Genomic DNA, 11883 nt, shown 5'->3' on the forward strand with positions numbered 1-11883 from the left:
AATGTAAAACATACCATACTATGTCCAATATGCTACAACACTAATTAGATCTATCCTATTAAACAATGTTCATACATTTTGGCATTTATTTTGTCTGAACCTTTTAAAAAGCCTTTTCAAAATACCTTTATCTCAAAAATTAAAACGCAAACAGCTTTTTTCTTTTTAACAATCACGTGACGCTTATTATGCTGTGGGCTTTCCGGTGCAGGGGTCCAGGGGTGCAGCTCTGCGGACTTGTTTCTCCAAAAACGAAACTTGAAACTGTGATCGAGGATACCGTGTGCAGCATAGCAGGAAACGACACATAACATAGCGGGCTTGAATCACGGGCGGCACTTTTCTTTGTATGCCTGCAGGGACTGTTTTCCGTCGGTATTTCTCCAAGGTAAGATAATTGCCTTGCCATATCTTATAGATCTAATAGTTTTTGTCTCACTTGTAGGTTGAAATCACGTCTTCTTATAAAAGTTTTTAGTGATTCTTATTGTAAGAGTTAGCCTACGTGTTTGAGTCACAGATTACAAGCACATGAAAAATATTTGCTTTATTAGGTGTTGTCTCAGACACTTTACAGTTAACAGCAGCTGTCGAGAAAAACTGTGACAGAATGTTTTGTTCTCATGCCACCTGAAAAAATGCCTTATTACAAACACGAGCGCTGTTTCTCGTCATTAATCAAACAAAATAAATGAATAACACTACACCATTCAAAGTGTAAGAAATGTGGCAGCTATATTGAAACGCTTGCTGGCCCTTATTTGGACAGTTATAACAAAATTACCTTTAATTTTACTGTTCACCATAAAAAGTGCATTTGTACAGCTAGCAGTCAAATCTGAAACCGCTTCTGAGTTTCCCCCAAAATCAGGTTTATACCCCAGCCCCCCACTACTTTTTTCTTTATATACTGGGCGTAATACTTCCTACCTTGTCCTTGAGTGATTTAGATTTAAGTGTGCCTCTGCCTCGACATGCCTGACGTGATTTCAAAGGGGCCGGGCTATAGAAGAGGGTCAAATTACAATAGCGAAGATTGGACTTTAAAGTGATTTCTAGCATTTGTTACGCTACTGTCAGTAAAATATATAAAAAAAAGTGCTATGCCTGAGGTGATATCTAAAAATATCAGCTAAACATCCAGGAAGCAAATCTCCTTTTCCACCACATCCCAGAGGTGCTCTGTGGATTGAGGTCTCTGGATTGAGCTCTGGTGACTGGTAGCCATTTGTGTACAATGAACTCACTGTCATGTTCAAGAAACCAATTCAATTCAATTCAATTTTATTCATATAGCGCCAAATCACAACAACAGTCGCCTCAAGGCGCTTTATATTGTACAGTAGATCGTACAATGATAGATACAGAGAAAAACCCAACAATCATATGACCCCCTATGAGCAAGCACTTTGGCGACAGTAGGAAGGAAAAACTCCCTTTTAACAGGAAGAAACCTCCAGAAGAACCAGGCTCAGGAAGGGGCGGGGCCATCTGCTGCCACTGGTTGGGGTGAGAGAAGGGAGACAGGATGAAGGACATGCTGTGGATTTTTGGGATTATTTGAGCTTTGTGATAGTACGAGCCCACTGGACTGTTGTGATTTCATATAAACTTTCTTTTGTAACCAGAAGAGGTTTGGTTAAAACAGTGATTCTGGCTCTGAAAGCAATCTTATCACAGACAAACAGAAGAAAATTGTATTGGAGGTGAAAAGGAACGCCATTTGTCCCGTACTTTACGCTGCACAGCTACCTCTGCTTCTGTCGACGCCCCCCGTTGCTACTTCAATCATGAAACTGATCAATGATCAGCTCATCGGCTTTTCTCTCCCGTCTCTCGTTTGTTTATCGCCCACTTTGCGCCAGAAAGAGGAAGCCAGCGGATGTTGTGCTAAAAACAGCAGCACGTTTAACCTTGATAATTTATTTAATATTACTTTCTAGTATCAGCTGATGTTTGCTGGAGCCACAGCCATACAAGCTGCTGGTCATGATATCGGTTTGGATATGTGGTGAGAGGGAAATATGAAGATGAAACCAGGAGATGTCTTTACTGAATCATCAGAGCTGAACAGGTGACGGAGAAACAGGTTTACCTTTTAGGTGACATGAATGAGTTGAAGGGAAGTTATGAACTGTTTCTAAGAGACAAATAACACCAGGATCCTTTTCTATGTAGCTGACAGCTGGTAACTGTGCAGGGGCGGGTCTAGTAAAGTTTTGCCAGGGGGCCAGGTAGGGCATTAACAGGGAAAGGGGGGGACAAAGAAATACTTTTATTATTCTCATTTAAAATGTGTCACTTTTAATAAATAAATATCTGAATCTTACAACCAAAGTTTTCATCTGATGTAAAATGTATAGAAATCATACATATACCAACAAGACAGTGTACATCACTGTCACAGCAGTACTTGTTTTCATTCAAAGGCTTTATGGCTTTTCCTATAATACCTGGTGGGCCGGTCTCTCAAAATGCCCAGGCCGATTTTTTTTTTGTCCCAGTCCAGCCCTGGGTGTACCCCACCTCTCACATAAGCAGAAGAGAATGGATGGATGGTTGGCTTTTGACCATAAATGGACTTTTTAAGGTCATACCAAAACAACTCAATCAGATCAAAGTGCAGACTTCCACTTTAAAATCTTAATTTTTCAAAATACTATATATATTCATGGGTGGACTGACTAGTGTGCTTTAGATCATTGTCTTGTTGCATTATTCAAGTGAGCTTGAAGGGAGTGGTAGAGAGCAGAATTCATGGTTCCATCAATTAGAGCAAGTCATCCATGTCCTGACGCAGCAAAGCAACCTAGGATAATCACACTACCACCACCATGCTTGAATGTTGGTATGATGTTCTTTTTTATGACATGCTGTGTTACTGATTCAGTAAAAAGGACTAGAGGTTACAGTCCCTGATAATGCATTGCTTTAGATGGAGAGACTCTTGATGGATGACTGTTATGAGGAAAGGCAGCCCAGAAACTTTGCCAGCAGCACACATCGTTGTGTGCCTCAACTTTCAGTCTTTTACCCAGGCTAATCTGCCATTTTCCTTCCTTGGTTAGGTTTAGGGATTAGAGATCTGATCTAGCTTATCATTTTAAAATTTGGGACACATTGTCAGTAGTGGACCTTGGATTCATCGGGTGTTTCGGCCATTATCACTAGACACCCTCATCCAAGGAGGCCCTGCCAGGGTTGATCAGGCCCTGGAGTGTGTCACTGGTTTATGTTAGAATTGTTATTTCTCTTCTTCTTTCTTCTGTTTAGTTTCCTACAGTTTAGTTTCTATCTATTCACTGCAACTGAGAAATAATACTTACCTCTTTAGCATTTATAGAGCCTAACTTCTTCAAAGGGATAGAAAAGGTGATAGAGAGAAGTAAGACAAAAGGGACAAGACAGGAGAGAGCAGAGAGGAGAGCCGGAAGGGGGACGCCCGATCTGTCTTCCCACACCTCCCCGCCGGATCGGGCTGTACGCTCTAACTCCCCACTGCCTCCCAGAAAAGGGAAGAAGAGCAGAGGGGAGAAGAGCGGAATATTTCTTTTCTCTCGTGGCTAGCTGACTGCCTTAGCCGCCCAAGTGATGTCAGCCCTTTTTAACCATAGCCAGTGACTGGTCCTCTCAGCAGTGTTAGCTAGTTCTCTTATAGCCTGTCGTTGCGCCTTTCCTCTGATCCCAATCTCTCTAAGCAGTTTTGCTGTTGTACTGGCAACACAGCCCCTGCTCCCCACTTCCACCAGGCGCACCTTGATCTTCCAGCCTCTGTCCTCTGCCTCAGCTGCCAAGTTGGCATACCGCAGCTTCTTACGCTCAAACGTAAGGTTCTGTCTTATCAGTCCACAAAATATTTTTCCAAAAGTTTCTGGGATCATCAAGATATTTTTAAACAAATGTGAGAAGAAAGAGCCTTTGTGCTGTTTTTGGTCAGCAGTGGTTTTCTCCTTGGAGCTCTCCCATTGCCATTTTTACAAATTTTCTTTCTTATTGTTGAATTGTTGAGTTGTCAGCTGTTTCCTTAGATTGTGGCATGATATGTTGCTTTTTGAGATCTTTTAACCTACTTCATTGAAATTATTAAGGACTTCATGTCATTGTGTGATTTATTTGCAGATAAAAGGTGATAAGTAAAATGCAGTGCTAATAATGTGACAAAAGGAGGAAGGAAATAATGGGTGAGTAAATTTTGTTTCTATGAGATGCCTTTTTTTGCATATATGGTACTTTCAAGTATCTGTAGCCTACTTGCAATTGAATGTTTTCTTCTCTGAGAAAACATTAAAGTGTTAAGCATTCCATCTGAATAGACTTTATCAACAGAGAATAATAAAGATATGTACACACAGATAAAAAACCCCAATAAGTCATTTGTAGTAGTTAAGCTTTCACTTTCACAGGTTTCGTAGGTGAACCATCAGTAGCATCCTTTAGTATATTTTTTGATTATACAGACCATAATGTTACTGTTTTGGTTTATCCTTGCTGTTCTTTTCCCTGTTATCTCCTTGCTGCAGGCTGTTGTTTGCAGGTGTATGTATAACTTGTACATATATTTCTTGTGTAAATGTAAATTTGTCTGTGATTGTGTTAATACTTACGCTATTGTGTACTTCACACACATGGAGAAATGACAAACTGCCTTTCATTGTTCTTGTAACAGTGACAATAAAAGCTATTCTATTCTATTGTTTTGAACAAAAAAAAATGCTTCAATAAATAAGGAAGTTTAAAATTAAGACGCGAACTATTATATTGTCAGCATTTCGCTTAAAGATGTAATTTATGTCAATTGTCACACATCTCATATTTTTTTTAACTCATTTTATTAATGTATAATCAAATGCATGCTTTTTTGTGCTCTCACAGCTGACATACCTCAGCAGTCACCCAAGAATTGGACTGAATCTGAAGTAAGCACCTGGCTAAGATCGATTGGAATAAAGGAACATTACATACAAAAACTCTATGAAGAAGAAGTAGATGGAAAAATCCTACTTGCACTGAATGAGGACTTTCTAAAAACAAAAATTTGCATGAAGTCAGGGCCTGCTCATTTGATTATTCAGAAAAGAGATGAGCTTATCAACTCTCAGCAAAAATGTCAAGAGAAGAAAAAAACTACCGGTTCCAAAAGAACTGAGTTTGAGGAAAAGAAAAGTAAGAAATCAGTTCAGTGTCTCCGAACAGTAAGTGATGGTCCTCCAGCAAAAACTACACAGAGCAATCAGGAGAAAGAAACTGCTCAGGAACAATGTGTGTTGATCTCAAAGGAAGACTGCCAACCACGGCCATTCGATCAAGAAGGGACTAATTTCTTATATGTAAAACACAGCATCCTGCAGCCTGAATCAGGTGCTTTTAATCTGATATCACCATGCCACGAATTCAAGTCTTTTGCTGTAGCTGCTACGTTGGATCGCACAAGACTCCAAGCCAAGTTTGCCAAAGAGGTTCTTAAATTTGCAGCTGGTTGTATGAACATCAGATCAAATGGTACAATACACTTCGGTGTGATGGACAGCAAGGAGGATGGAGGATATGTGCACGGTGAGATAATTGGTATCCCTGTAACAGACAAGGATATTTATGTCGATGCTTTGGACTACATTGAAAGGAGTTTCTCCTCTGACAAAGAGCACATACGTCAGTGTGTGCGACCGCCAAGGTTCATTGAGGTTATGGATCGACAAAGTACAGAAAAACGATACGTGGTAGAGGTTGACATTGTGCCATTAATAAGTATTGTCAAGAGCAAAGTCTATGCAGTCCGTCTGCCAAACTTCAATAAATCAGCCAACAAAGTAGAGTTTGAGAAAGAGACGATTTTGCGAAGAGTGGGTTCAAAAACGGAGCCAGTGAGTGACAAGGACCTAAGTGACTTTTACCAAAGAGTCAAAGATCGTGATGCTCAAAGAGAAGAAGCAGAAAAAAATCATTTCCTTATTGCTCCAGAAATGTGTCAAGACCTTGGAAGGAAACTCACCATGCTGATGACCAGTGGTAAGAAATTCATTGAAAAGGAAAAATGGTTCATACTCGTAACAAACAAATTCAAACCTGATGACCTGATGAACATTGACTGGCTGATTAACATGAATATTTTCTGCGTGTTCGACTTTGACCCAGACTCAAAGATATCAGGTCTTTGCAGTAGATACCTTGAGTACCGTGCTGCAAATATGCATTCTCTCCAGAGCTACAAGGTGTCCACTAGCACAAACATCAAAGAATTAACAAGTAAGCTGGTTTTGTTCGATCAAACTAGTTGGATCTTTTGCTATGGCCGTACTGACTTCAAAGGAAATGAAGCTCCATGTGATGAAATGACTTGGATTAAGAAAAGCATGATTCAACTTAAAAAATCTGTGTCTTTGATCTGTAATCAGATTTTGTCAAAAGGTACATTCCAGGTCATATTTCTATTAACATCACCAGTTGAGAAACCACTCTTGCACACCTTCTATGAGTTTTTCACAGACATGGAAGGTCATGAAGACATCATCTGCATCTGTGAATCAGAGGAATACTTCCAGAAGTGGCAAAGCTTTGCAGAGGATTCATGTGGGAAAGAAGCTGTAAACAATTCCAGTGTTGTTGGGATGAAAATGAGTCACATTAATGCAACCCTGCAACATATACAACCTGTGAAAACGCATGCCAGTAAACACTTGCCAGTCTTTGTGGGAGGGACATGTGTTCTTAAAACACAAGTGGAGGAACAGATGTACTCGCTGGAGATTCTGACGGTCAATCATTGTGATGAAACAAGCAAAGACTTCATCAATGAGGAAAAAGAAAACACTGAAGGCCAGTTCTACCATGGTGGGAGAGTGACTTGGTTGCATTTCTGGCTTGCTGAGAACAAATATGCTGGAGAGGTCATTGAAAGAGATGCTTATCACGATACTTCCAAACTTCTCAACGATGCCTTGAAATATAATGCGGACCAGACTCCAGTGAATATCATAAACATCTACCATCACCCAGGAAGTGGTGGAAGCACTGTGGCAAGACAAGTGCTGTGGAACAACAGAAAAAGTCTAAGGTGTGCAGTTGTGAAGCCCTCATATCCACTTTCTGTTGTTGCACAACATGCAGTTGAACTAAGAGAATATGAAGAAAAGGATCCACAGAGATGTCTTCCTGTGCTGCTCCTCACTGAAGACTCGGATAAAGAATATCTAGATGAGCTCAGGAATGAACTAGAGGGTGCCATAAACGAAAAACAGATCCAGTATGGTACTCTATGTTTCATTTTGTTGAGCTGCAGACGTTCCCATGATCCAGAGAAAAAATGCAAGGAGTCTCCTTTACAGAATGTGTCTGTCACTCATAAACTATCTGATCAAGAGAAGAGAAAGTTTTCTGAAAAACAAAAGGCACTTAACAAAAAATATGACTTTAACTTCATTCTGACATTTGTTCTAATGAGCAAAGGATTCAGTGAAAATTATGTTCAAAAGTTTGTGAAAAATCTGCTCCAAGGCATTAACCGTCACTCTGTTGAATGTCGTCTCATTCGTTATGTAGCATTGCTGAACACATATGTTCAAAACTCTTTCATCTCTCAGTCTCACTGTGAAGCTTTGCTTGCCTTAAAGTTTGACTCAGAGAGATTTCGTCGACATGAGTTTGAGAGATCTCTCAGCGATCAGGCTAAACTAGTCTTCTTGCACCTTCGAGATGACAAGACGCACATTGAATCAATCAGAATCATCCACCCACTTGTTGCAAAAGAAATTCTTCAACAACTTCTGGAACCCCAACAAACTCAAAGCAGTTTGGCGATGGATTTGCTTCACGAGGATGTGCTTTTTGAGCATAGTTTAGAAACAGATGACTATCTCACATTTTTGAGACTGCTTTTTATTCGAAGATCCAGAATAACTGAAGAAGACAAATACTTTTTGAGTTTGTTCTCTCCTTTCATTGAGCATGTGCGTGGAACCGAAGAAGGCCCAAAGAAAGCGATAGAGTTGCTCGAGGAAGCATTCAGGCTTTTCTATAGTGATGCATACTTTGCACAGCAACTTGCTCGTCTTCATTATACTTATGAAAAATTTGAAGAGGCCAAAAACTGGGCAGAGACAGCAGTGAAACAGCTGCCTGACAACTCCTATATACTCGACACAAAGGGGCAAGTGTACAAGAAATGGTTCCAAGCAAAATGTAAAACAATCGAAAATGTACCAAAGACGGCGCAAAACACAGCAGATGCTGTGGAAACTGCACTGAAAGCGCTTGACTGTTTTCAAGAATGTCAGAGAGCAGCTGATGCTGAGATGCAACATGTCAACACTTCAGGGTTTTATGCTGAAGTTGAGGTTGGGCTGGGCCTTCTCAAACTGATCTTTTCACTGCAAGTATTTGCAAACAGATCCAATGGTCATTCAGAGTGTATGAAGTACCTAGCATCAGATTACATCCCAGTGGAAGTTAAAGATGCTTGGGAACCATTTCATGGCCATTTGAAAAAACTGTGCCAGACGATGGAAGACACTTTGGAAAGGATTTCAGAGGACCTGAGTTATTTTCAGACAGACATTGATGCAGATGAAGAAGAGACACCTGAAGGCCCTGAGGGGAAGATACGTCATCCATTGAAGTGGTTGGCAATAAAATCCTCTGAGTATGGCAAGTATTTCAGTGAAACTCATTCCACTGCACTCCTACAGCATCGGAAATCAATCCCAGCCAACCTCACTCCTTTCCAAAAACGAATGATGATCTATCATCTTGGTGGTGGCAACATAACATCCATTCTCTATAAGATAACTGATCAGAAGGATGCAGTAAAACTTCTAGAGCGCATCCTCTCTCTCTACCCCAGTAATCCATTAAAAGCCAAATTTGATCAAATGGATATTGTTAATTACATAGCGGCCCATATTTCTCTGAACTGTCTGTCACCACAAAATCAAAAGGTAGCTCCTCTGAAAGATCTACAAGCACTTTGTCACCAGTTTCCATATGATAAAAGGAAATGTTTGCCAAATGCCCTGTTCTTGCTTACCTTGCTATTCTGGCCAGAGGATGACGACACGGAGCATGAGAGAGAAAAAAAATATCAAATTGTGCAAACAGCTGTTGAGCACCTGGAAAAAGGCCACAGGACCAAGATGAAAGACATTCCTCCATGGAAGAGAAGGATTTACACCCATTTTTTTCTAGGCAATGGGAGTGGGCTGGAAAAGTTCGTCCACAAGAATAAGTTTGAAAAAATCAGAGAGTTGTCTTCAATCACAAAGTTGTCTGAAAAACGTATGAAGTGGTTTAGTGGTGAGGCATTCAAGACTCCAGAGATTGCTGCAATGCTAAAACATGTATCTGGATGGACTAAAGATGGATTGGTGTATCTTGAAGGTCCTAAGGAAAAGAAGTTTAATATCAGGCCTGTTAATGCACCTTCAGTGCCTCAAAGTAATGAAAACATCACCTTCTACCTGGGGTTCAGTTTCAGAGGCCCTGTTGCTTACAACATAGTTGTGACAAAATAGTCAACAACCGCTGCCTGGCAGTGTCGATCCAAGTTATTTTTACTTTTTAGTATTATGGATGTTAAAAAATATGGATGGTTTTTAAAAACACACGAGCCTCAGTTTGTCAAAAAAAGGATAAAGCTAAACAGTTGTAGCATGTAATGATTATGTATGCAATTTTAGTGTCACTCAAAAAAACATTGCTCAAGTATCATAAAAATAATTAACCACTCTTTTGTTTAGTTGTAAATGTATTTAATCTGGCCAAGTTATTTATCCAACTACTTTGTATCATGATTATGTGGGTGTCACATTTTGTTATGCTTCATTAGTCTCATTTTAGGTTGTACTTCTATTCTGTGTAATTAGTGTATATTTGCATTGTTAGTCTATTAATCTCAACTAGAATACACTTTGGGGCCAACTTTTTCTTTTTTCTTTTTCTTATGATATGTGCTATTAGAACGATGGCATAAATTACTCTGCCAATCTGCTAATCCAAAAATGATTCGGAATAACAATGTAAATATAATTATTGTCATGGCTGGGTATGTCTTCTCCAGCTGACCTGCCTGTGTGTTTGTTGCTTGTCTGTATTCCCTGTGTTCTCCTGACCAACTGTACTTGGATTTTATGAGCTGGTTCATATTCGATGTTGATGCACTAAACAGAAAAACAAAATCTACCAGCTACGCTAAAAGTGAAGCATGTATGGCTTGACTACAATGTGAGCCTTCTGTCAGTTTTAATGCAGCTTTCCATTGATGTTCCATGACAGGAAAGTTGTTTGCAAGTATGAGCCCTTTATGTGTACTTTTCTAGTATATTCTTGTGTATTTTCCAGCATAATTCAGGAAGCAGCATAAGTAAATGTGAACTCTTTAATTTTCTTGCCTATTTGCTTTTTAAATAGATTGGAAACTGATGTAAAACGTTTTTCACAGTCCCAGAAGTATGAAACTATTGCATAGATGTTAACTTTACTTACAACACGATTCTTTAGGTAAAAGTGCAAAACAGTAATTTAATGTGCATCTTTTTTTTCCTTAAAGATTTTGCATTTTATTAACATACATGACTAAGTAAACATAAATGTCCTTAAAATATGTATAAAATAAATTAATAAATAAGGTGAATACATTAAACTAATGCCCCCCAATTTTAGCTTTCTGGTGTCGTTTCTTTGTCAAATTGAAATCTCCAGTTCTGCTCAAACTAAAAGAATGGTGACATTATAGGCTTTTTATAGGCAAATGTTTTCAGCTGGGGAAAGGTCTGAGGCCTGTACTGCAAAGCAGAATTTGGTCATATTCAAGTAACTTTAGGTTTAACTCAGGGTTTTCTGTACTGCAAAGGTAGTTCACTTCTTACTAGGGTATATTGCCATGGTAACTCATGATGTGAAGTGATTAGAGATCAACAAGAAAACTCACTGCTTATCAGCCAGCGTGTTCTCCAGAAAATAGTGTCACCATTTTTTGAAAATCCCTTAATTGGATTACTGTGTGCAGAAACTAGGAATGTCTAACTTGTTTGTTTTCTTGATGATCATCTGTAACATAGATGCAGCTTTATTCCTTGATTTTTTTTTCTCCCTGTTGACCGCAAACCATTTTACTGTAGTATGTGTTGAATGATTCCTTGAAAGAGAAAATGACCTTTTAAGACGTTGACTCTATTTCTTCTAATTCTACCATACCATACCATCTTTATTTATAAAGCACTTTAACATAAAACCAGAGTTCACAAAGTGCTGTACATGCACATAGCATAAGCAAAGTAAAAATAAAATAAAAATAAGATAAAATAAAATAAATAACTAAAATAAAATAAAACATGTTAAAACAAATTGAGTCAACCCCCTTAAACAGTGCCAAAGGCTTCAGCGAATAAGTATGCTTTAAGAAGACTTTTAAACTTAGAAAGAGAAGAGGCCTGTCTAACGTACAAGGGCAGATCATTGCACAACTTTGGAGCAGCCAGATTTTAAAAACAACCCTAAAATGTACAGGTAGCCAGTGGAGTGAAATTAAAATGGGGGTAATGTGCTCAGACTTTTTTGTTCCAGTTAAAAGACGTGCTGAAACATTTTGCACAATTTTCTCTACTTTATTCTGTTTATGCTATTTGTATATGTACTTTTTTTTAAAAGTGCTTTATAAATAAAGGTGGTATGGTATTGCCAGCTACTGTCAGTTTATTTTCTTTTGTGCTTTATTGGCTATGGTTGAAAACTGACAACCCAGATTCAGAAACCTGACATTGACCTGAACACAAAAGAAAGAACATGAGAAAAAAAAAGATATTTTTAAAAGTTCCAATCTGATGCTTACTGTACTAATAGCTGAAAACAATAATTGTATAGTCTACCAGCATGCTAGACTTGTACAGCGACAAT

At 38.9% G+C, this 11883-nt stretch overlaps 1 protein-coding gene across 2 annotated transcripts; it reads left to right on the forward strand.

Moving 5' to 3' along the window:
• Positions 1-211: 211 nt before the first annotated feature.
• Positions 212-11150, forward strand: LOC120439862 (sterile alpha motif domain-containing protein 9-like). Of its 2 annotated transcripts, XM_039611141.1 has the most exons (4): positions 212-388; positions 3702-3825; positions 4120-4181; positions 4873-11150. In XM_039611141.1, the coding sequence occupies exons 3-4, from the start codon at positions 4178-4180 to the stop codon at positions 9501-9503; spliced, it is 4635 nt and encodes a 1544-aa protein (XP_039467075.1). In that variant the 5' UTR covers positions 212-388; positions 3702-3825; positions 4120-4177; the 3' UTR covers positions 9504-11150. The 2 variants fall into 2 exon arrangements, with proteins under 2 accessions (XP_039467075.1, XP_039467074.1); XM_039611140.1 differs by lacking the exon at positions 3702-3825.
• Positions 11151-11883: the final 733 nt, after the last annotated feature.

Source organism: Oreochromis aureus, linkage group 4 (genome assembly GCF_013358895.1).
Source record: "Oreochromis aureus strain Israel breed Guangdong linkage group 4, ZZ_aureus, whole genome shotgun sequence".
Taxonomy (NCBI): Eukaryota; Metazoa; Chordata; class Actinopteri; order Cichliformes; family Cichlidae; genus Oreochromis; species Oreochromis aureus.